Source organism: Budorcas taxicolor, chromosome 13, assembly GCF_023091745.1.
Source record: "Budorcas taxicolor isolate Tak-1 chromosome 13, Takin1.1, whole genome shotgun sequence".
Lineage (NCBI taxonomy): Eukaryota > Metazoa > Chordata > Mammalia > Artiodactyla > Bovidae > Budorcas > Budorcas taxicolor.
The window spans coordinates 33,223,534-33,248,469 of record NC_068922.1 but is presented as its reverse complement, the minus strand read 5'-3'; the positions used below and the strand labels follow the sequence as shown (position 1 = coordinate 33,248,469).

The 24,936-nt window shown below is 38.7% G+C and overlaps 1 protein-coding gene across 1 annotated transcript in view; it reads right to left on the bottom strand.

The window, feature by feature from the left end:
- The window catches only part of ARHGAP12 (Rho GTPase activating protein 12), a 115,394-nt gene that overhangs the window by 19,492 nt on the left and 70,966 nt on the right, over window positions 1-24,936 (bottom strand). The window contains exons 6-9 of the mRNA XM_052650878.1: window positions 19,495-19,620; window positions 16,497-16,571; window positions 16,153-16,167; window positions 8,606-8,667 (exon numbers count right to left, since the gene is read on the bottom strand). Of these exons, the coding sequence (XP_052506838.1) occupies window positions 8,606-8,667; window positions 16,153-16,167; window positions 16,497-16,571; window positions 19,495-19,620 (278 nt within the window). The remainder of the gene's footprint in view (window positions 1-8,605; window positions 8,668-16,152; window positions 16,168-16,496; window positions 16,572-19,494; window positions 19,621-24,936) is intronic.

Below are 24,936 nucleotides of genomic sequence, written 5' to 3'. Positions count from 1 at the left end.
GCAGTAGGTACATTCTAAATTCCATGCTGAATGATCATCACTAAGGTTACTAAAGTGAGGCATTCAAAAACTTTTCTAAATTATAAAATCAACACACATATTCTATCAAAATTCTGAGCACAGAAATGTGTAAAGGAAAGGCCTCATTTCTCTTTCAATCCCTAATCTAGAGGTAAAAATGTTTACCTTTTAGGTGATGTAATTGCTGGCAGGCTAAAATGAACATCAAATATATCTTCCACAGGAATTTAAGGCTTACCTTACAGCCAAACATATGGCATGTTTTGTGAAAACTTTATAGACACTCCTAAGAAGGTTTATTCTCCATTTGCAGAATGTAGAATTCAGTATCTATCAATTACACCTACTTTGTTATTTTACAACTTTTTACATCTACCTGACCTTGAAAAGTAAAATAAAGTTTACTCCCATGGAGTCTATTTTTCCTTTTATTTCCTGTTTTGCTAATAGTCATTATGCTACTTACTTGAACTATTTCTAATGATTAGGTTTTCACTGAGTTGATGCATAGGGCTTTATCATTTTAAAGATGTTAGTGATCCCCCTTAGTTGAAACTATCTACTATCTCTATGGAAATGGATATTCTCATATTCCTTTAATATGCCTTTGTGTTTAATTTTTCTAAATCGTTTTTCAGAGCTCTCTTTTAAGACTGAGCCGGATTTTGCTTTGTGCTTCACTCTTGAGCACGTTTTTCTTTCAATGAGCAACATATTTTAGAAGGATTTATTTTCATTTCTAAATTTATTTTATACTCAATCTTATATTTATTTACATAGTATCTACTAACCTCTCTGAAAAATGCTAAAATATATTTCCACTTCAAATATACTTCCACTTTAAATAAGCTTTTTGAGTTTAATTTTCAAAATAAGAAAAACTGTGGAATGTATACCTCAGGATAAATAATGGATATTTGAATACTGAGTGAATGATAGTTCCCTTGAGGTCTGTGTGACTGAGTTGCAGGCAGAAATTAGTCACATTTTTTTCATGGAACCAATTTTTTTTCCCTAAAAAAAAAAACTACTGGCTGTGATACACTGTGATTATTTAAACTTGACTTTTGGCAGGTAGACATTATCTCAAAAACGGATGAAGAGAGCCTGTCATTTCAAGGAAAATAAATGATAGTATATGTTGACAATAACAAATTAAAGCTGTCAAACAGAAAGCAGAATTTTGGAAAATTCAGCACTTATGCCACGGTAAGGTTGACAATATTCCAAAACTTAGTGACTTTGACAATGATAATATTGATTTGTGATTCTTTGATGTCATAAAATAAAATGTGCCAACATTTGAAAACTCAGCAAACTTCATAAACTGGTATTTTCCAAATGACCTACAAGATACTGCAAAATATGCACAGGTAAAAGATTCACGCAAAATGCAACACAGACCCATGAATTTTACCATAACTGAGTATGAAAAAGTCAGTCTCTCCCAAAAGGAAGCTTCCATTTAAGCCTCTGATCCTTATCCATCAGAGGGCAGAAAGAATGAAAACCACAGTCACAGAAAACTAACCAAACTGATCACATGGACCACAGCCTTGTCTAACTCAATGAAACTATGAGCCATGCTCTGTAGGGCCACCCAAGACGGAAGGGTCATGGTGGAGAGTTCTGACAAAACATGGTCCACTGGAGAAGGGAATGGCAAACCACTTCAGTATTCTTGCCTTGAGAACCTGATGAACAGTATGAAAAGGCAAAAAAGATACGACACTGAAAGATGAACTCCCCAGGTCGGTAGGTGCCCAATATGCTACTGGAGAAGACCAGAGAAATAACTCCAGAAAGAATAAGAGATGGAGCCAAAGCAAAAACAGCGCCCAGTTGTGGGTGTGACTGGTGATGGAAGTAAAGTCTGAAGCTGTAAAGAACAATACTGCATAGGAACCGGAATGTTAGGTCATGAATCAAGGTAAATTAGAAGCGGTCAAACAGGAGATGGCAAGAGTGAACATCGACATTTTAGGAATCAGTGAACTAAAATCGATTGGAATGGGCAAATTTAATTCAGATGACCATTATATCTATTACTCTGGGTAAGAATTCCTTAGAAGAAATGGAGTAGCCATCAAAGTCAACAAAAGAGTCCAAAATGCAGTACCAGGGTGCAATCTCAAGAACGACAGAATGATCTCTGTTCATTTCCAAGGCAAACAATTCAATATCACAGTAATCCAAGTCTATGCCCCAAACAGTAACGCCGAAGAAGCTGAATGGTTCTATGAGGACCTACAAGACTTTCTAGAACTAACACCCAAAAAAGATGTTCTTTTCATCATAGGGGACTGGAATGCAAAAGTGGGAAGTCAAGAGATACCTGGAGTAACAGGTAAATTTGGCCTTGGAGTACAAAATGAAGCAGGGCAAAGGCTGACAGTTTTGCCAAGAGAACGCACTGGTCATAGCAAACAACCTCCTCCAACAACACAAGAGAAGACTCTACACATGGACATCATCAGATGGTCAATACCAAATCAGACTGATTATATTCTTTGCAGCCAAAGATGGAGAAGCTCTATACAGTCAGCAAAAAAACAAAAGACTGGGAACTGTGGCTCAGATCATGAACTGCTTATTGCCAAATTCAGACTTACACTGAAGTAGGGAAAACCACTAAATCATTCAGATATGGCCTAAATCAAATCCCTTACGATTATACAGTGGAAGTGACAAATAGATTCAAGGGATTAGATCTGACAGACAGAGTGCCTGAAGAACTATGGACAGAGGTTTGTGACAATGTACAGGAGGCAGGGATCAAGACCATCCCCAAGAAAAAAAATGCAAAAAGGCAAAATGGTTGTCTGAGGAGGCCTTACAAATAGCTGGGAAAAGAAGGGAAGTCAAAGGCAAAGGATAAAAGGAAAGACATACCACTTGAATGCAGAGTTCCAAAGAATAGCAGAGAAAGATAAGAAAGCCCTCTTCAGTGATCAATGCAAAAAACTAGAGGAAAACAATAGAATGGGAAAGACTAGAGATCTCTTCAAGAAAATCAGAGGTACCAAGGGAACATTTCATGCAAAGATGGGAACAATAAAGGACAGAAACAGTATGCTGTGAAAGTGCTGCACCCAGTATGCCAACGAATTTGGAAAACTCAGCAGTGGCCACAGGACTGGAAAAGGTCAGTTTTCATTTCAATCCCAAAGAAAGGCAATGCCAAAGAATGGTCAAACTACCACACAGTTGCACTCATCTTATATGCTAGCAAAGTAATGCTAGAAATTCTCCAAGGCAGGCTTCAACAGTACATGAACCATGAACTTCCCGAGGTTCAAGCTGGATTTAGAAAAAGCAGAGGAACCAGATATCAAATTGCCAACATCCGTTGGATCATAGAAAAAGCAAGAGACATCCAAAAAATATCTATTTCTGTTTTATTTATTATGCCAAAGCCTTTGGCTGTGTAGATCACACCAAATTGTGGAAAATTCTTCAAGAGATGGGAATACCAGACCACCTTGCCTGCTTCCTGAGAAATCTGTATGCAAGTCAAGAAGCAATGGTTAGAACCAGACATGGAACAACAGACTGGTTCCAAATTGGGAAAGGAGTACGTCAAGACTGTATAGTGTCATCCTGCTTATTTAACTTCTATACACAGTACATCACAGCAAATGCCAGGCTGGATGAAGCACAAGCTGGAATCAAGATTACTGGGAGAAATATCAATAACCTCAGATATGCAGATGACACCACCCGTATGGCACAAAGCAAAGAACTAAAGAACTTCTTCATGAAAGTCAGAGGAGTGAAAAAGCTGGCTTAAAACTCAACATTCAGAAAACAAAGATCATGGCATCCAATCCCATCACTTCATGGCAATTACATGGAGAAACAATGGAAACAGTGAGAGACTTTAATTTTGGGGACTCCAAAAGCACTGCAGATGGTGACTGCAGCCATGAAATTAAAAGACGCCTGCTCCTTGGAAGAAAAGCTATGCAGCCAAAGATGGAGAAGCTCTATACAGTCAACAAAAACAAGACTGGGAGCTGACTGTGGCTCAGATCATGAACTCCTTATTACCAAATTCAGACTCATATTGAAGAAAGTAGAGAAAACCGCTAGACCATTCAGGTATGACCTAAATCAAATCCCGTATGATTATACAGCGGAAGTGAGAAATAGATTTAAGGGCCTAGATCTGACAGAGTGCCTGATGAACTATGGAATGAGGTTCGTGACACTGTACAGGAGACAGGGATCAAGACCATCCCCATGGAAAAGAAATGCAAAAAAGCAAAATGGCTGTCTGGGGAGGCCTTACCAATAGCTGTGAAAAGAAGAGAGGCGAAAAGCAAAGGAGAAAAGGAAAGATATAAGCATCTGAATGCAGAGTTCCAAAGAATAGCAAGAAGAGATAAGAAAGCATTCTTCAGTGATCAATGCAAAGAAATAGAGGAAAACAACAGAATGGGCAAGACTAGAGGTCTCTTCAAGAGAATTAGAAATACCAAGGGAACATTTCATGCAAAGATGGGCTCGATTAATGACAGAAATGGTCTGGACCTAACAGAAGCAGAAGATATTAAGAAGAGGTGGCAAGAATACATGGAAGAACTGTACAAAAAAGATCTTCACGACCCAGATAATCATGATGATGTGATCACTAATCTAGAGCCAGACATCTTGGAATGTGAAGTCAAGTGGGCCTTAGAAAGCATCACTACAAACAAAGCTAGTGGAGGTGATGGAATTCCAGTTGAGCTGTTTCAAATCCTGAAAGATGATGCTGTGAAAGTGCTGCACTCAATATGCGAGCAAATTTGGAAAACTCAGCAGTGGCCACAGGACTGGAAAAGATCAGTTTTCATTCCAATTCCAAAGAAAGGCAATGCAAAAGAATGCTCAAACTACCGCACAATTGCACTCATCTCACATGCTAGTAAAGTAATGCTCAAAATTCTCCAAGCCAGGCTTCAGCAATATGTGAACCGTGAACTCCCTGACGTTTAAGCTGGTTTTAGAAAAGGCAGAGGAACCAGAGATCAAATTGCCAACATCTGCTGGATCATGGAAAAAGCAAGAGAGTTCCAGAAAAACATCTATTTCTGCTTTGTTAACTATGTCAAAGCCTTTGACTGTGTGGATCACAATAAACTGTGGACAATTCTGAAAGAGATAGGAATACCAGACCACCTGACCTGCCTCTTGAAAAATCTGTATGCAGGTCAGGAAGCAACAGTTAGAACTGGACATGGAACAACAGACTGTTCCAAATAGGAAAAGGAGTACGTCAAGGCTGTATATTGTCACCCTGCTTATTTAACTTCTATGCAGAGTACATCATGAGAAACGCTGGGCTGGAAGAAACACAAGCTGGAATCAAGATTGCCAGGAGAAATATCAATAACCTCAGATATGCAGATGACACCACCCTTATGGCAGAAAGTGAAGAGGAGCTAAAAAGCCTCTTGATGAAAGTAAAAGAGGAGAGTGAAAAAGTTGGCTTAAAGCTCAACATTCAGAAAACGAAGATAATGGCATCCGGTCCCATCACTTCATGGGAAATAGATGGGGAAACAGTGTCAGACTTTATGTTTTTGGGCTCCAAAATCACTGCAGATGGTGACGGCAGCCATGAAATTAAAAGACGCTTACTCCTCGGAAGAAAAGTTATGACCAACCTAGATAGTATATTCAAAAGCAGAGACATTACTTTGCTGACTAAGGTCTGCCTAGTCAAGGCTATGGTTTTTCCTGTGGTCATGTATGGATGTGAGAGTTGGACTGTGAAGAAGGCTGAGCCCCGAAGAATTGATGCGTTTGAACTGTGGTGTTGGAGAAGACTCTTGATAGTCCCTTGGATTGCAAGGAGATCCAACCAGTCCATTCTGAAGGAGATCAACCCTGGGATTTCTTTGGAAGGAATGATGCTAAAGCTGAAGCTCCAGTACTTCGGCCACCTCATGAGACGAGTTGACTCACTGGAAAAGACTCTGATGCTGGGAGGGATTGGGGGCAGGAGGAGAAGGGGACGACCGAGGATGAGATGGCTGGATGGCATCACGGACTCAATGGACGTGAGTCTGAGTGAACTCCATGAGATGGTGATGAACAGGGAGGCCTGGCGTGCTGCAATTCATGGGGTCGCAAAGAGTCGGACACGACTGAGCGACTGAACTGAACTGAACTGAACTGACTGAACCTAGACAACATATTAAAGAGCAGAGACATTAATTACTTTGCTGACAAAGATCCGTCTAGTCAAAGCTATGGTTTTTCAAGTAGTCATGTATGGATGTGAGAATTGGACTATAAAGAAAGCTGATCACGCAAGAACTGATGCTTTTGAACTGTGGTGTTGGGGAAGACTCTTGAGAGTCCCCTGGACTACAAGGAGATCCAACCAGTCAGTTCTAAAGGAAATCAGTCCTGAATATTCACAGGAAGGACTGACGCTAAAGCTGAAACTCATACTTTGACCACCTGATGCAAAGAACTAACTGCTTGGAAAAGACCCTGATGCTGGGAAAGACTGAAGGTAGGAGAAGGGGACGACAGAGAATGAGACAGGTGGATGGCATCACTGACTCAATGGACATGAGTTTGAGCCAGCTCTGGGAGTTGGTGATGGACAGGGTGTGCTGCAGTCCATGGGGTCGCAAAGAGTCAAGATAAAACTGAGTGACTGAACAACAAAATATGAATAAATCTGAATATAATGAAATAGATGTACTCTTAGGAAAAGGATTCTAAAAGTAGAAAATCCAAAAGACTATCATGAGAAAAACGACAACAAAAACAGACAAAGTGGCCAAAGACCTACTTGCACTACTTATTCCCAAAAGAAAGATCCAATTCACCGACTTCTCCAAGGAACAGCTTTAGAAGTAGACAACTGCAGTACTTGTAAAAGTTATTTCAGAGTACTTAAGAGACAAACTTCTAAGTACCAAAATATGACAAAGACAGTTCAATTAAAGCAAATCTAAAAACCTCGACTGCATGTAAATTTTCAACTCTTTCTTACACAAACTGACACTTTGGCTGTAAAACCACAGCATTTCAACAGTTTTTTTTTTTTTAATCGGAGAAAGTGTAACTTAAAAAGAGTTAATTTCCTAAATTCATTACCCAAAAAGCCAACCACCTGGACTTTCCCTGTGGCGCAATGGATAAAAATCTGCCTGCCAATGCAGAGGACACAGGTTCTATCCCTGACCTGGGGAGATTCCACAGCAGTGGAGCAACTAAGCTCACGTGCCGCAACTACTGAGCCTGCGCTCCACAGTAAGAGAAGCCATTCCCATTAGAAGCTCGTTCACTGCAACCAGAGTAGTTCCCTCTTGCTGCAGCTAGAGAAAGCCTACACAGCAACAAAGACCCAGTGCAGCCAAAATTAACTAATTAAAAAAAAAAAACAAACCAACCACCCAAGAGAAAGAGAGTCAGAGTATAAACTGATAATTCAATAACAAAGAAATACATATGGTTCGTGACACTCTACCCCACTAAAAGAAATGCAAATAAAAATACAATTTCTCTCTAACCTCCGTAGCAAAGATCAAAGAGTCTGACAACATAATGAACTGGCAAAGGTGCAGAGAAAACCCAGGCTTCTGGAAATGGGACTGACTGAGGACCTTGAGGCATAATCTGGAATTGTATCAATGGGACCACTGCATATGGCTTAGCAACTCCACTTCTATAAAATTTATTCTACAGGCATATCTACATACTCACAAAATGAGCTGTGCAAGACACTGAGTGTAATACTGTTTGTAATAGCAAAAGATGTAAAAGTCCTAAATGTCTACCAATAGACAGGCATATACTTGCAAAGAACAATTAAATAAACTATGATACAGCCATATAACTATGGGCTTCCCAGGTGGCTCTGGGGAAACAAAGAATCTGCCTGCCAATTCAAGAGTTCCATCCATGGGGTGGGAAGAGCCCCTGGAGAAGGAAATGGCAACCCAATTCAGTATTCTTGCCTGACAAATCCATGGACAGAGGGCCCTGGCAGGCTACAGTCCATAGGGTCACAAAAGAGTCAGACACGACTGAGAACACCATCAACATGCAGAAGTTAAAAACAATGTGCCAACTGTACATGGAATGAAACAGAACCATCTCCAAGATAAGCTGTTAAAAGATTGTTAAAAGTAATCTATGCATATATATATATGTGTGTGTGTGTATATATATATATATATATTTTCTATCTCTGGAGGAAAACAGTACATCTCACTAGACCTAACTGGTTGCCTCTGGGGAGGGAACTGATGGCTGCTGACTGGATGTGACTATTCTATGTACCTTTGTGTTTTGCCATGTGCATTTATTACTTATTGAAAAAGAATTTTAATAAAGCTAATAGTTGCTCAGAACTGCCTGCCTTATCATTTCTGAATTTAACCTTACCCTAAGAAACGTGTCAAGATAAAGAAAATTTTTGCTACACTTCCTAACAATCTTTTATATATATATATATAATATTAGAAAATACATTTGAAATGCTTTGAAACTATTAATAACTTCTACTAGAATATAATTTATATAGTTTTTATTTATATCAATCAGATAAAAAATCATTAATGATTTGTGTACTTACCGAACCTTTTTTCCATTTTCAGTAATTTTTGTTACATTTAATAATCCATATTTCTCTTGACCCTATGGTATGGAACAGAGGTATTACTGTTTATACATCATTCATATAGGCAATGAGGTCTAAATTCTTACATACAACTGAATCAAAATGATCTGGTACTCTAATATTAGCTTAAAAGAAAAGATTAGTCAGTAGTAATATGTTTAGTTGTATAATAGGTTAAAAATACAATTTTCTAATACTTCTGTAAAGTTATTTTCAGTTAAAAAAAGTTATTTTCAGTTATTTTATAATTAAGCACTTGGTCTTCTCAAGTAACAGCAGCGATAAGGTAAAGTCAAACTAGACTTCCATATGAACACTACAAGTCAGCACTGGAAAAGTGATTTATGACTTTCTGTTCAAAGCAAGGGATACAGTGCTATAAGGATAAATATCACAGAAAAGGAATTATTTATTTTGTTGTCACTGTACAACAGTATAGTCTGAAAATTATTTAAGATACCCACTTCGTCAGGAGGTAAAAATAACCAGGTGGAACAAATGCAGTGACTGTATTTAATAAATTAAAGTAACTGGTACTCTGCATAGAATTGGCCTTAATGTGGCATAAAGAATTCACTACATGCTCCATTAAACATATGATCACATGGTGAACTGGACTCTAGACTAACTACATCTATTAGTGGATGCAAAAACCAGTTACGCGGCTTTACCATCACACCCTAGGAAGGCAAAAGCCGCTGTGCTGAAATTAAATATCATCTTAACATCCTTCCAGGTGGGACTAAAGGAGCGCTTCTCACTGCTCTAGCCTCCTACATTCAAATCAATTTAATCAAAATGAGTTAATGCCTATAGCAATCATCAGCATTAGTGAACACTGTACACACAGGACAAAGCAGTCAATTTTATTTCAACTCAAACATACACACAATATCCACACACAGGGAAAAAAAGACTCCCAATTCAGAATTTGTTTCTAACTATTTGACTCATACCTCAGCTATGTTTTCAATGTACTTTAATTAGGAAAAACAACCAAATTTTTCTTGTACGGGAGATAAATATTGAGTATTTTCTCACTAATGTCTAAAAGATAATGCTTGCCTGGTCTGATAAGAAAAAATCACATCTATAGACAAAGCTGACAAACCGTACTATTATTCACTTTTGGTACACTGGGAACTTGGGAAATATCCATACTACTGCAATTTTTTTCACAAAGCATAAGGTTGGCTTTCCTTAGATATGTCAAGTCTGATTCTTTTCGTTAAGAACTCTCTATTGCCTCTCAATAAAAACATCAATTACACAGTTAAAAACATGACAGGACATTAAGAACATTCCCGATTTACTATCAAAAGCAGAGAAGGGGAGGGAAAAATACTTTCAATGATCCAGAAACTAAGTAACATTAATCTGAAAGGATGGGCCCTGGTTGTGTAAGCACAGGAGCAGGAGTAAGCCTACTAAAAACGCCAAAGCTGGAACCGTGTGGGTGAAAAAGCAGAGACATGACGGAAATGCCAGCATCGAAACAGGAAGAGAAACGGAAGGGACAGCAGCAGTGACAGATGGCCAGAGTCTGAGGGAGGAAAAGACACTCTGGATCAGGGATTCTTACCTGAGCTATGAATGGACCGATACTGCACAGAACCGTGCCTGTACAGGCATCGTTTAAGGGCAGGGCCCAGAGTACCCAGGAAGTTCTCACAGGGACCAAGACCCAACACTAGCGCTCTAAGGAGCAAGCACTCCAACGTGAACATAAGAACAAAATCTGCCACAAAGCGTACAGGTGCAAAGCAATGACCACCCCAACAAGAAGTGCAGTGAGAAAGGCACACCTAACTCCCCCTGTGAGGAAGGAAGGGAATCAGAACAGCTTCCTAGAGACTGAGGAGCTAGACGGAAACACAGCGGGTGGAGGTAACAGACCGGTGAGGCCACAGAGGCCGAAGGAGAATCAGCTGCAAGAGCCTTAAGTTCTCTCCACGTACTGAGGTGGAGAAGTAGTAAGAACAGAGGCAGCGGAGAGAATGAAGCAGACGCAGGTGAATGGACTCAGGCAGAACATTCCTAGTTACTACCACAAGAGACACTCAGGCCTGGACCAGGGCAGTGGCTGTGAGCGAGTGAAAGTGTTAAGTCGCTCAGTCGTGTCCGACTCTTTGCAACCCTGTGGACTGTAGCCCATCAGACTCCTCTGTCCATGGAATTCTCCAGGCAAGAATACTAGAGTGAAGGAGTGAAGAGGGGCCAAATGTGAGAGTGATTCAGAAGACAGCATTGACAGGGATGGGAAGAGCTGGGAATCTCCCAAGCTTGAGCAGCTGGGTAGAGGGGGATCCCTCAGCGGCAAGAACACTCTTTGTTTTGGGGGGTTTTTTCCCCACTTTTTCACAGCGACAAGCGGCATGTGGGATTTTAATTCCCCGACCAGGGACTGAATCTGTCCCTCCTACATTGGATGCATGGGGTCTTAACCACCGGACCACCAGGCATTCTCTAGAGGAGCTTTCCCCAACCCTCAAGTAGGAGCTCCTCCACCTATGACTACGGCCCCTAGTTCGCCTACTGTGTTGCACTTAATGCAAAGCACTATTACATATAATTTACTCACCCTCCATCAGGCTGTATGCTGGAACGAGATCTGCTGTGCTCATCGCTGTATGACAGCGCCCAGCACAGTGGTTAGCAGCAACCTGGGGCTCAATATATATTTATTGAAGTAATTAACCCACAAAGTAGCTGTGTGGTGCGGCCAAAAAATAAAATTAAAGAGGGCATTAAGAAAAGAAATATAAGAGGAGGTCAGTGATGGAAAGGTCAGAAATTAACCAACAAACTAGCTGTGCTATCACATTACTAAGAAATGTAAGAGAGGGACTTCCCTGAGTCCAGTGGTTAAGAATTCACCTGCCGATGCAGGGCACACGGGTTACATTCCTGGTCCAGGAAGATGCCCACGTGCCACAGAGCAACAATGAAAGACCCCGCACGCCGCAACGGTAGGAGCCAGTGCACCCAGACCCTCTGCCCGGAACCAGAGAGGCCGCCACAGTGGGAGGCTGGCGCAACAACTCGAGAGGCTCCCGCTCGCTGCAACTAGAGAAGCCCGTGCAGAGCAACAAAGACCCAGCGCAGCCAAAAACAAACAAACAGACAGTTCCTCTCTTCCACTGCACAGGGTGTGGGTTTGATCCCTGGTCAGGAAGTTAAGATCCTGCATGCTGTGTGGCACAGCCAAAAAATAAAATTAAATAAATAAAAGAAGGCATTTAAAAAAGAAATGTAAGAGGTCAGTGATGGAGAAAATGAAGCTTTAGCTCTTAAACACTGAAGTTCTGCATCTGACATAAAAGTGATGAGCAGGAGGATACAGGTTTGACTATTCAGGTGTGAGCTTTGGAGGAAGGAATTTAGACAGATTTTTATTTCATACTATTTGGTGTGCTTTTCTCCACTTAGGATCAAAGTCCATCAATGTGTTTGTGTAGCTTACTAAAATAACTTCATAAAAACTTTGTTAAGTCCTCTAAAATCTGTCCGTACTCACACAAATATTTCTTAGTCCTCTAAAAAATGTCCATACTCACACATGAATATTTCTTAGTCTGAATATGCTGATACTCCCAAGGAAACTTCAAGTTGAAAATAAGCAGGAATGTTTTAATAAGAACTAGCAAAATTGGTTAAGGTTGAACCAAAAGACTGTAATAAGATTGTCTTATCCTAATAAGGCAAGAAAACAATAAAATATTTGTTCCATTGAGTAATCTGGGAAAACTTCCACAGGTTCATAACCACTTTGCAGGCTCCAGAATTTGTAACTGATTTTGCATTCATTTAGTAAAGTAAGCATTTCCCAATTTGGGGTAAGAACTGTTACTATCAAAATCAATATCTCCCAAGAAAACTTTTATCTTCAGTTAATCATCTTATAATAATGTAATAAAAAGATTTTCTACACAAGAGGAAGAATATAATGTCGAAAAAGAACCACAGTGATGAAACTTCCAGGACAGGTAAATCCATACAGATCTTCAAACTAGAGCTTACTGGGGGGAGGGGAGAAGGGGCGGGGAAATGTACAGTGCCTGCTTGATGGGTAGGGGTCTCCTGATGAAAGCGTCCTAAAACTAGGCACATGTTGTAAATACACTAAAGCCACTGAATTACAAACTTTAAAATAGTTAAGTGAAAGTGAAGTCGCTCAGTCGTGTCCGACTCTTCACGACCCCATGGACTATATCCTACCAGGCTCCTCTGTCCATGGAATTTTCCAGGCAAGAGTACTGGAGTGGGTTGCCATTTCCTTCTCCAGGGGATCTTCCCGACACAGGGATTGAACCCGGGTCTCCCACACTGCAGGCAGACGCTTTACTCTCTGAGCCACCAGGGAAGCCCTTAAAATAGTTAATGACTAATTTTATGTTAAGTGAGTTTCACCTAGATTCCAAAAATGTTTAAAGAACCAGTTTTATTTAAAAAAAATTAATGTCTAAATCATGTTCAGTGGAAAAAAATTAAGACAATGTGTCCACTAAACACTCTTCTTAAAGAACGTGTTGAAATGTCCTTTGCTCCAAAGTGGGTAAAGCACTTTAATACCATTGTCTGAAAACCTAAGGTCAAAGCTTGTTTCCAAATTATATATTCAAAACTGTATTCACTATTCAGTAACTGAACTTTAAAACGCATATTCTCATAGGCACATTGGGACAAATAGAGATTAGGTCTTTAGATCAGCCTACAAAATCCTACTGAATCCATGCTCTAGTCACACTGTAGAGAAACATTATCAATTTTTTAAAAGATGTATACACTACCTATTTCTAAAAAGGACTTCAGGTGACTATGAAAAATAATGTATTTGAAAACTGGAAAGAAAACAAGAAAAAAATGAACATGTTTAAAATCTGTATTAAAGGATGAAATTTTAATCTGCTTTGATTAGAAGAGACTGAAGACATCAAATGCAAGTGAACAAAGCTTGTAAAAAAAGACCACGTATCATATGACTCTACTCATATGAAAGGACCAGAACAGAGAAATCTAGTGAGATAGAAAGTAACTACTGGCTGCTTGGGGCTTGATGGGGTGTGGCGGTAGAGGGGGTCATGACAGATGAGTACTTCTTTTTGAGATGATGAAGATATTCTAAAATGAGTGTAACAATAGCTACATGTATCTGAATATATTAACACTAACAACTACCAAACTGTACAGTTTAAATGGGTGAACAGTACAGTATGTTAGTTCTATTATTTCAATACAGTTTTAATTTTAAAAAAAGAGAGATTTGAGAGGTAGCTGGGCAATTTGCAGAGATTTAAAGATGACACCGAGTAACTAACACTGAATATAGTGTCAGTTTCATTTCTACATTTGTAGCTTCTTTTTTCTTACCAGTAAGGCTTTATCCCAACCAGATTTTAACTCAAAGAACTAAGAAAATATTTGCTCATATTAATTGGGTAAGAGTGGGAAAGACAGGTAAAAGACTCAGTTCAAACAAGGCAAGTGGAGGACAGGGAGCAGAGGCTGAGGAAGATATTCAGGGGACAGAAGCCTCTGGCCAGGGTGAGGGGTGGCGGGGTGGGGTGAGGTTGGAGGGTGCTGAACTAGGGGATGGAGGGAAGGACACTCTACACTTATGAGAAAACAGAACAGCCTTAGGCAGAATTAACAGAGTTGTTTCATTTTTTTCCCACGTGCAAGAAAATAAAGAATGAAACAGAATCCTGGTGAGGTAGTTCCCTGCCACGGCCATCAGAGGGGACCCTTAGTCCGGGACAGTCAGGGTGCTTGGCAAACCCTTCAGACAGGATAAATGCCTGGGGGAATAATCTGCAAACAGTCCTTTGTAACCTACATGTGACATTTATAAACTCACGTTTCTAGGATTACCTAGGAATTCCCTTTTACCAAAATATAAATAATTTATAAAAGGTCTTCTTAGAAGTTATACAGTACCCATACTTAAGTTTAAAAAGGTTTTTTCCTTTTTCTAGATAGATGGATAAATTAAGCATACTGTAGTAACAGTACCTTAGGTTCATATGATAATTCTTAACAAAAGCACTAAAATCACATTCACTTTTACCTTTATTTGATGTTTATATACCCAGGACTGTGTTAAACAATGTAAAATAAAAAAGGAGAAAGCAGCCCCTATCTATCCCTATGAGTCCCTTTGGAGTTTAAACTCTCAGCAGGGAGATGGGGGAACACAAGGTAACTTTCACTTCATCGATCCCATCAATGACTTGGAGCTCAGAGAAAAAGAAGAGATATGGTTATGCTGAGGTTAGTCGGGGCAGGACCTACAGAGTCCTCCTACAAGTCAGCTCAGGATTAACTGTAGGTACAGAGAAGCCAAGGAGCAGAGTAGGCAGTGAAACCTTCTGAGCAACGTCAGAAGGACTGACGGACAACATGTTAGATGAATCAAAAGACCAGACTTGCTCAGGGAAGGGAGGAAGAGCCTGTAAAAGGAAAGTGCCATCTGTGAAAATCTGTGCCCCTAGGAAATCAGAAGTATCCTAATAAAGTTTATTCCTTAAAATTAAGGAAATAACAATAAAAGTTTATTTTTAAAAAAACTTTACAAATTTCATTTCTTCATTCAGCGAAACTCCCTGGAACACCAAAACTCTGCCGCACTGAGTACTCTGGTTCTGCTCTAAGGAAGCTTTCCTTTGTCTAGTGGGGAAGATATTCACTAAGGGCTGGAAGCTCCTACAAGAAATAAGAAATGAAAAGAGTTGCTCTATTTTACAGAATCAAATAACATATACTTAAATGCTATGAAGAGGACTACAGGGAAAGTATGAAGGTGAAAATGATAGTCGCTCAGTCCTGTTCAACTTTTTGCGACCCCATGGACTGTTGCCAGCCAGGCTCCTCTGTCCATGGAATTTCCCAGGCAAGAATACTGGAATGGGTAGCCACTCCCTTCTCCAGATCTTCCTGACCCAGGGACTGAACCCAGGTCTCCTGCATTACAGGCAGATTCTTTACTGAGCCACCAGGGAAATCCACTACAGGGAAATCTGACCAAATCTAGAGGATTAGAATAAAATTCTGAGTCTGAACTGAGCTCTAAGGAATGACCTAGAAGTTGACTGGACAAAGATGTGAGGGACATGGGTTTCAGTACATGAAGGCCCTGGAGCTGAAGAGCCAGAGGGCAGCGAGACAGCGGGGCTAAGGACCCAGGACAGGCACAGTCTCGCAGACCTCAACACGAAGTTTAGTCCCCCTTTCTGAAAGGAAATGGGGCCACTGGAGGGGAAGAGGAGCAGCAGCAAATTATAGGGAGACTTGGGGAGGGGTGTCCTGCAAACACTGAGGTCAAGCAGAATTTCTCCAACGTTAAGACTGAAGAGAAGTCACCGGCAGTTTTCCAAGCTTAGGAGAAACCTCAGGTTGAGTTAGGTTCTGCCAATATTACCTGGCATAGGCTGGGTGATGCATCTGACGGTTTAGAGGGGAAAAGGGCATCTAAGCTCGTTAATGAGGAGGAGGGTGCTTCTTACCTTTGGACTGTTGGCCTGAGGAAGAAAGGGTATTGTGTAAACTTGATAGTATTCTCCAGGGACTTTAACATTTATGTTCAAAAGCCAAACATAAATTCATCCCTTATAAATATGGTATACAAGTTGATCACGAAGGTACCATATTTTGCACAAAGCAGGGAATTTTTAAATCAATAAAATCTGATTTTTAATTTAAACCTATTATGTGGTTATTTTTTGAGAGACCAATGAAATTTTATAGAAGCCCAAGAGATATTTAAACATTACACTTAAGAGAAAATTAATTTGCTGAAATTGATTGAAATAATTGGACTATATTTTCTACTTGCTGCTATCATACTAACTGTATCTTGGTGCTTTGGTGAAGAGGGAGAAGACTCATGTTCAGGATAGCAGGGTTTTGAGGCAGATGGAGATTCCTACAAAAAATAAGTAATGAAAAATGTTACTCTATTTCATGTAATTATATTTCTCCCTCTACTCATAGAGGGAGAGCTTAATAAGGGAGGCTGAGAAAAATTTTTTCCTAGTTACTTCCCTTCTGTATTTAGCTATGAAACTAATATGGTACAGATGTGAAAACTACAGATGTCATAAAGTTTATAAAATATGGCATATTTTGTACCAATTACTATAAACTTAAATATCATATACAGGATTACTCAAAAGAAATGAGGCATGCTGCCTTAAAATCATGACGCTGCATCGGCTTAAATTAACCATATTTAAAATAAGTACAATCTGCACACTTGTGGATAAAAATGTTAACAGTCAACATATTAATTTGCTCTTGGTGTGAATCCTGGTAGGATTTGGCACAGAACACTCACAGGAACTACTTGGCAACTGCCAGAATGAGAACTTGTATTTAATTAAATTGCTATTAATAGTTAATATAAATTATAGCTAACCTCAGTTATTAGAAATAAACAAAGATTTTTTTTTTAGTATGCAAACAAGAAACCTCAGATTTACAGATTAATAACTCACCAGAAAAAAAAGAACATTTTAAAGTCTAAGCCTACAAGAATATAATAGAAACAAGCCAATAATGTGCATTTTCAAAGAAATTCTGCTTTGTCAATATTAGCATGGTATGTGATTTCTACCTCAGGTATTTGTAACACTATTCATGGAGGATAAGACCAAAGAAACATTTTATTGGTACCAACAGCCAAGTTCCATTTAAATGTTCTCTGTTCTCCTAGAAGCTTTGAATAATTTCAGGAAAAGAGAATTAGGAAAATCACATGCCAACATCTATTATTAACTTTCCTATAAAGCCAGATAATTTCTCTGGACATTCATCTTCACATCTGTATCATCTACTTTTCTATACTTATGAAAGTGGATAAAATACTGGTGACGAGCCTGGGAATTTTTATTAAATCACAATACAAAACCGTTAAGTCAACATCCATTTACTTGGAAAAAAGTCTTCAGGTTCATAACCATACAATTTGTAAATACGGAAACTAGGCAGCAGTGAAATGCGACAGGGAAAATTCTTGAAGGGACAACCTTAAAAGCAAACATCCAAGGCCTACATTCAAATAGAGAAAACATTAAAATCATGTCAAATATTTCTTTATAAAAAGAAATTACATTTAATGTCCACATGTCAGTTTAGCCTCATTTAAGTATTTTTTCCAACAGCTTCAGAAGTTTTGCTTTTCCATTTCTTGACTTCTCAAAGAGTGCCTAATATTAAAACAGTGTGAGAAAAAGAAGAAAGATTTGATGACCCATAAACTAGAAAATAAGTAACTATTTGAATAATGAGTGGTAACTACATACCCTCACCTACCTCCTTCAAGGTTGTCTGGCAACTGAATTAGGACCTATAGCATTGTAACAACATTTGCCACACAGTATTAGGTTTCTATGATTACTTTTCAAGTTATACAGATTGTACCCCTTGTATTAGTCCACCAGCTTGTTCTGGTATAGTCCCTCTTTTATAATCTGAAATCTTAAAAACATATATACTAGAAGATGATGATAAGTAACAGAGTTTATCTGATGAAGTAATTATCTATGATTCCTATTTATAAAGGTGGGGGGGGGAGCCATTTCTACAGAAATAAGTCTGGTCTCAAGAAAATCACATTATCATATTCTGAAACAATTAGATGAAAAAGGATATGAAATAAGAACTCCACATGTTATTCTCATAATATACTGAAAATGAATCTCAAGAAAGATTACAAAGAGGTAAGAAATTTTAAGTCTGCATCAGCAAAACAAGCATCCTTTTTATTCTAGAGTCCACTGGATGATGCAACAGAGTTGGTTCAACCACAGCTTGGGCACTAGAGCATTCATCACATACAATACAGGAGTTTTTGGTAAACACTGAAGTGTAATCTGGTTCTTATAGTTAAATGAATTTTTTTATTATTAATAAAAATCTCTAGGACTATTACCTACATATGTTAACTTCAATGCTAATATATTTCCAAGTCTTCAATAGGACAAACTCCAGAATTTCATTCCTTTAATATGCCCTCTACACTCCACCACCTAATATCCTTACAAACAGAAATTAGAAGTACTTATTTGACAGACTGATAGAGATCATTTAAAAATGAATTTAGGACTGAAAGTATCCAAACACAGAGAAATATGCCTCAGGAGAGGGCCTCTTGCTTTCACTAACATGCCTGCAAATGCAGGAAACCTATTAACTATGCCGAAAGAGAATCTTGTTGGCAAAATAAGAGTCCCCAGTGCCAAATATTTCAATTTTAGGGTGTTACTGCCACTCTCACATCATTACCACCGCTTTAACATCAGTATGTCTGATGTCCACAAATTTGTAGTAATTAATTATTCTATCACCAGACTTGAGGTCACAAGGTAAAGATGTAACTCACAAGGAAGTTAAAAATTCTACCGCTTTTCCAATCTCATGTTTGCATCAAAATCCACTCCCTATTTCAAACAGAGAACATGACTTCTCAGAAGCACTTTGAGTAGAGAGCTGTTAGCCAAACAGGAGGAGCAGGCTTTCAATCTTCCCTGGGCTGGGAAAGTTAATTAAATGTCTTTACCATTAAATCTCTTAGAAACTGAAGACAAACAATAATGATGTGTGACCTTAAAAGGAGATTATGAAAAAAACCTATCACCCACCAGGCCCAAATGTATCATGTATACATACATCATTATGGCATAGGTCAAAAACCAAAAAACTTCAAAACCAATCCCCACTCTGGGACAAACAGATATGGCATGCAATAAAACAGTCACCACCAAGGTATGAGACTCAACAAAGAAGAAAATAAAGCATAAAGAACCTGCCCAAATTCTCAACAGATTTATCTTCTCAGAACGTCCTACCTTGTCACTGGCGTCCAGCACAATGGTGCTATGTCTCCACTTTGACAGTACTATTGGTTCTTGCAGCCGCCTGTCCAGACTCCTACTTTTAATAATTTCTCTTTGCTGCTGAGATGAAGCATTGTACTGAAGAAAACAAATTACACCTCATAAATAATAGAAACAAAAGTGGGATCTACACATGCTGGCTCTGAGTGACACGTGGCGTCAGGCAAAGCTCACCATGTGACACTAACAGGAGTTCACTCATCTCTGACCAGCACTTGGCACAGGTTCACACACCTGGGTGTTGGAGAGACCCAGTTCATGTTAGTTTTGGCAAAACACTTAACATCCCCAAGTCTAAACTGCATTCACTGTAAAACAGATACAACAGAAGTAGAGGGTTAAATAGCATACAAAAAGTGCCAAATGTTGCCCTGATAGGGTCTCAAAAAATATTAGTTATGATGATTTGTAAAATGAGGTCATCAGACTAATTAATTTTTTAAAGTTCCTTCTACTTTGAAAATCCACATGAATTCAGTTATTGTCTTGTTTTTAAAATGACGCTTTCATACACAACAGTATATTCACATTTAAAGGGCTTTTTGTTTTTACTTTTACTTTCTATTTATAGGCCAAGCACACTACTATTTATTTCTCTGAAGTGGTAAAATGTAACCAAGTCAAACAGTAGTGACCGTACTAGTGCCAGACACCAATCATGAATATATCAGTTGTGTACAAAGGATAAGTGCTGTGCTTAGTCGCTCAGGTGCGTCCCACACTTTGCAACCCCATGGACTGTAGCCCACCAGGCTCCTCTGCCCATGGGGATTCTCCGCTGCAGTGGGTCGTCATGCCCTCCTCACAAAGGATAAGTAGTAACTGCCAAACAAAGATCACATATAAAATTAAGAACACATTATTAATAAGCTTCTAAGTCTTACAATGTTTGAAATGTCAGGTAGACCACCAGGCATAAACATCTGAGAAATGTGAGGTTTAAGAGTTATACTGTTTCATACAGGAAGTTTTAATATATTATAAATAAAAAATTATAATAAAATGACAAAAGAAAATTCATCTATTTTTAAGGGACACATTCTTCTCCTGAAACCAAAGTATTCCTAATACCTACTTCAAAAAACCCCAGTAAATCTTAAATTTTAATGACTCATTGTAATTTCAGTGAAATTAAATTGTTTTATCTTATTATTAAATTTCAATACATAATTTATACTGTTTTTATTATTTTAAAAAACCTTCCAACATCTTTCTCCACAGTATGTCATTTCTTCACTTTCCAAAATGAGTCCATACAGGCCCTGTAAACTGTTTCCCAAAGCTGTTACTTCATTTTTCACAACAGAATTTGCCAAAGCCAGGTAGTCACATGGGTGTATGTCTTTCACTCACTGTTGCCTAATGAACAGCAATCTTAAAATCTGTCACACAAGTTCACAGAAGGATCACTTACAGAAGGAACAAAGATGAGGATTAAAGGCTCCCCACCCCTCGCCAAAATTCTGTGAAATAAATTTCTTAACTGCAGAAACCCAGTCATTAGGTAGAGTTGTATTATCACTTCAATACAATCATTATTAGGAACAATTAAAATATGCAGTTGTGTATAAGCTTGTCTATGAACTTTAATGGACATCTACCCTAGCTTTTGAACTTTATAATTACCACAACTGTTTAGAAATCCTTTCCGCAGGGCAACAAAAATAATGTAAAAGTAAACTGGGTAATAATCACCATTTTAAAGGTGTTGACAGTTTTACTTGGCAACAGTATGTTCATAAAAGCAAATAAAGCATAAATAAAATGTGATATAAAATCTAGTGTAGACAGAAGACAAAAATAAAGTGTCACATAATTAAAGAAAAATAAGACACCAGTTAAAACACACAAACACATCTAGCTGAACAAGATGACTAAAACGTTTAAAAAATCTTCTTAAAAAACCTCTTTTAAGAATTTTAATTGCATTTTTATTCGAATAATTTCAAACATACAAGAGAACAGCAACTATAGTAAACACCCACCACTGAGCTCCAATATAACTAAGACAGGTAACTTTCTGATTTCTAAAGAAATGAAATATGAGGGTTCTCTGAGCACATTTTTTAGATTCCGTTCCTCTTCCCCTCCCCAGCAACGGCTTCCCTGGTGGCTCAGACAGTAAAGAATCTGCCTTGCAATGCTGGACACCTTGGATCGATGCCGGGGTCTGGAAGATCCCCTGCAGAAGGAAATGGCAACCCACTCCAGCATTTTTGCCTGGAGAATTCCACGAATAGAGGAGCCTGACAGGCTACAGTCCATAAGGTGGCAAAGTATTGGACACAACTGAGCAACTAACACACACATTAACCCCTGCCTGGCAGTACCATATAACTCAGTCTTCACCATTCTCAGGAACTTTACACTTTAGTACATATACCTGTATCTATAACTACGTATTACCTGTGGGCTTTTAAATTTTATATAAGTGGAATTATATCACACATATCAATCTTCAATTTGGTTTTTCACTCAATAATGTTTTTATTTTAAAAAAAAGATTAAAAAAAAAACTAAATCCATGTTGGTGAGTTTGCAGCTCGAACTCATTTATACTTCACTTCCTCATAACACTACATTGTATGTGGATGATAGGGGTAGAGTAGGATAATCAAATAGCTCAGAAATACCATTTGAGGACTGTAGATAGAGAGGAACTTTAGGGGGCTCTGGGAGACCACAATACATTAATGACCACTGAAGAAGGCAGGCTTACTTAACCACAAAACCAAGCGCGCTTGCTTAGCGGCAAAACCATGCAACTGAAGCAGGAGACATGCCCCCAAACAATAAAACAGTGGTGGCATGAGGCCCACATCCTGCCCAGTGCGCTCAGTAAGTTAATGATACCTAGGACATGCTCTCTGCCGGCATAAAGAAGACAGTAATTTACGGAAAGGTGACACTTCAAAGTGAAAGACCCTCACTGTACTGAGACCTGAAGCAAGTTTTCCATAGTGGCATGACAGCCCTGGGTTGACCAGGCAGGGACAAGAAAACTCCCCTGCCCAATCTGGAGGAGGAGCTGATGGTGAAAGCATGATGTCTACCCAAGAATGAGACAGATGGTCTTTTGCCCTTCCCTACTTTTCCTTTGATTATAAACCTGCAACCCAGTAAGTTCTCAGCACTTGTCACTCTCTCACCCACCCACTTGTAAGCCCCACAAGTGTCCTATTCTAATAGTCACATCTTATCTATTACTTTGCCTCTTGCTGAATTCTTTTTGTGCTGAGATACAAAGGACCAGAGCTCTCTGGAGCCCAGCGAAACGCCATCTAGCAGTTTCACAGACAGCACAATTTAACCTTCTCAAAGGTGGGGAACTAACAGCACTCCAACCAGCAGAATATAATACTCTCCACTGCCTTACTTGGTACTGTTGAATTTATACGCATTTGTGTATAGAAAATAAATGTATATACTATGTATGATGTTACTTCATTGCTTTCATTCTCCTGGTGACTTGGAAATTCTTTTCAATTACTTATTTCATGAATTTCCTTTCCTCCGTATGGCTTAGTCATATTAGGTAGTTAGAATAGGAAAAAGGAGTCCAAAATGGTGGTGGCTAAAAGACAAGAAGGGAAAAGCCCATGAAAATAGAACAAAGGAAGGTCTGAGGACCAGAGTGAGGACCTCAGGTAGAACAAAGAGCACTCCTGGCTAGCCCAATTTACATAGGGCAGGCCCAGGGGGAGGGAAAAACATATAAAAAGAGGAGCCAAAGGGCCCAGGGTCTCTCTCTCCCACACGCACTCTCTCTCTTTCTCTCTCTCTCTCCCTCCACTTTTGGGTCAGCATGCCCTCATGCCTAGATGACATATTTTCCTTTACTTTCTAAATAAAACTGAGCTGTAACACAGAGCTGTAACACTGTCCGAGAGCTGTGACACACCTAGGGCTTCAAAGTCCGTCACTTCAAATTTTTGTTGTGATGAGACAGAACCAAGGAAATTACACACTCCCCTGACAGTCATATATTTTGCCTATTTTCAATTAGGTTCTCTCTCTCACTAGTGTGTACATAAAGAACCAGCAAGTTCTTTACACATTCTGGTTTCTAAGCCTTTGTAAGCTTTACAAATTCAATGTACCTTTTCTGAGCCCAAAGCTCATGTTGTCCCCTTTGTGTATGGTATTGTTAATGTTAAAAGGTGTTCTGCTGGATTGTATGTAGTCACGTCTGTCCATCTTTTCCTTTATAGTTTTTCCTTAAACAGTCTTTTTGAAGAAATGCTTCCTACTCTGAAGTCAAAGACATTCTCTGATCCAACATTCTACAGCCTTTAAAGTTTTGCTTATTACATTTATGACTGTCATCTACCTGGAATTAATCATTAGGTGAGAAGTCAAGATCTATGTTTATTTCATTTTCCTCCCCTGGAAATAACCAATAATCTTCTAAATATTTATTGTACAGTCCATGCTTTACCCAGGGATTTGTGATGCTACATCTGAGGTTCCTATTCTGTTCTGCTGGTCTATTTCTCTGCACATGTGCCCACAACTTAATCACTAGAGAAGGGACCCCACCCCTCTCCTATTCTTAAGTAGACATTCTCCCTACTCAGGAATATTTTGGTTCTTCACAGACTTTTGCTTGCAAGTAAAATTTAGCATCAATTCAAAAAAACAAAAAAGGCGGAGACGGGAACAGTAAATGGAAATGCAGTGAATTTACAGATCAATGGGGACACTGTTACAATGTTAAGCATCCCAACCCAAGATCATAATGGTATATCACATCACTTCAGATCATCTTTTATGTCCCTCAATTCTGCTCTGAAATTTTCTTAAGATCTTACAAACTTTCTGTAGGTATAATCTTAGGATTCTTCTTGGCACTGTCGCTGCTGCTAATATAAAAAAGAACTTTATTCCTATCATATTTTCAAATTAACTTTTTACTAGAGAATTGGGTAGTTTTTAGGTTGACTTTATGTCCAGCAAACTTGCTGAACTAGTAACAGTTCTGAGTTTGCCAAATCTCTTGATTTTCTAATAATAAAAGAACAATTGCGTCTCTTTTCTTTTTTTTAATTGTTGAATAGAAGCATTGACAGGAAAGTTATAGTCTAAGACCTAATTCTAATGGCAAAGCTTCTGCAATGGCACCATGAAGTATGAGATTACTATAAACTATATGATAAGTAATCTTCAGCATGATGTAATGTATCATTACATTTGAAGTGATCTTTTTGTAGAAACATATAATTGGGTCATGGTTTGTATCATTTCCAAAAATATTGAATAGCTCTGTTTAAACCATTTACATTTAATGTAATTTATTTAAATGTTAGGATTTAAGTCTGTTGCTTTGTTTTATATTCTGTTTATCATGCCTGTTTCTCCTTTCCTGCCTTCCTATGGACTATCCTGAGTTTTTAC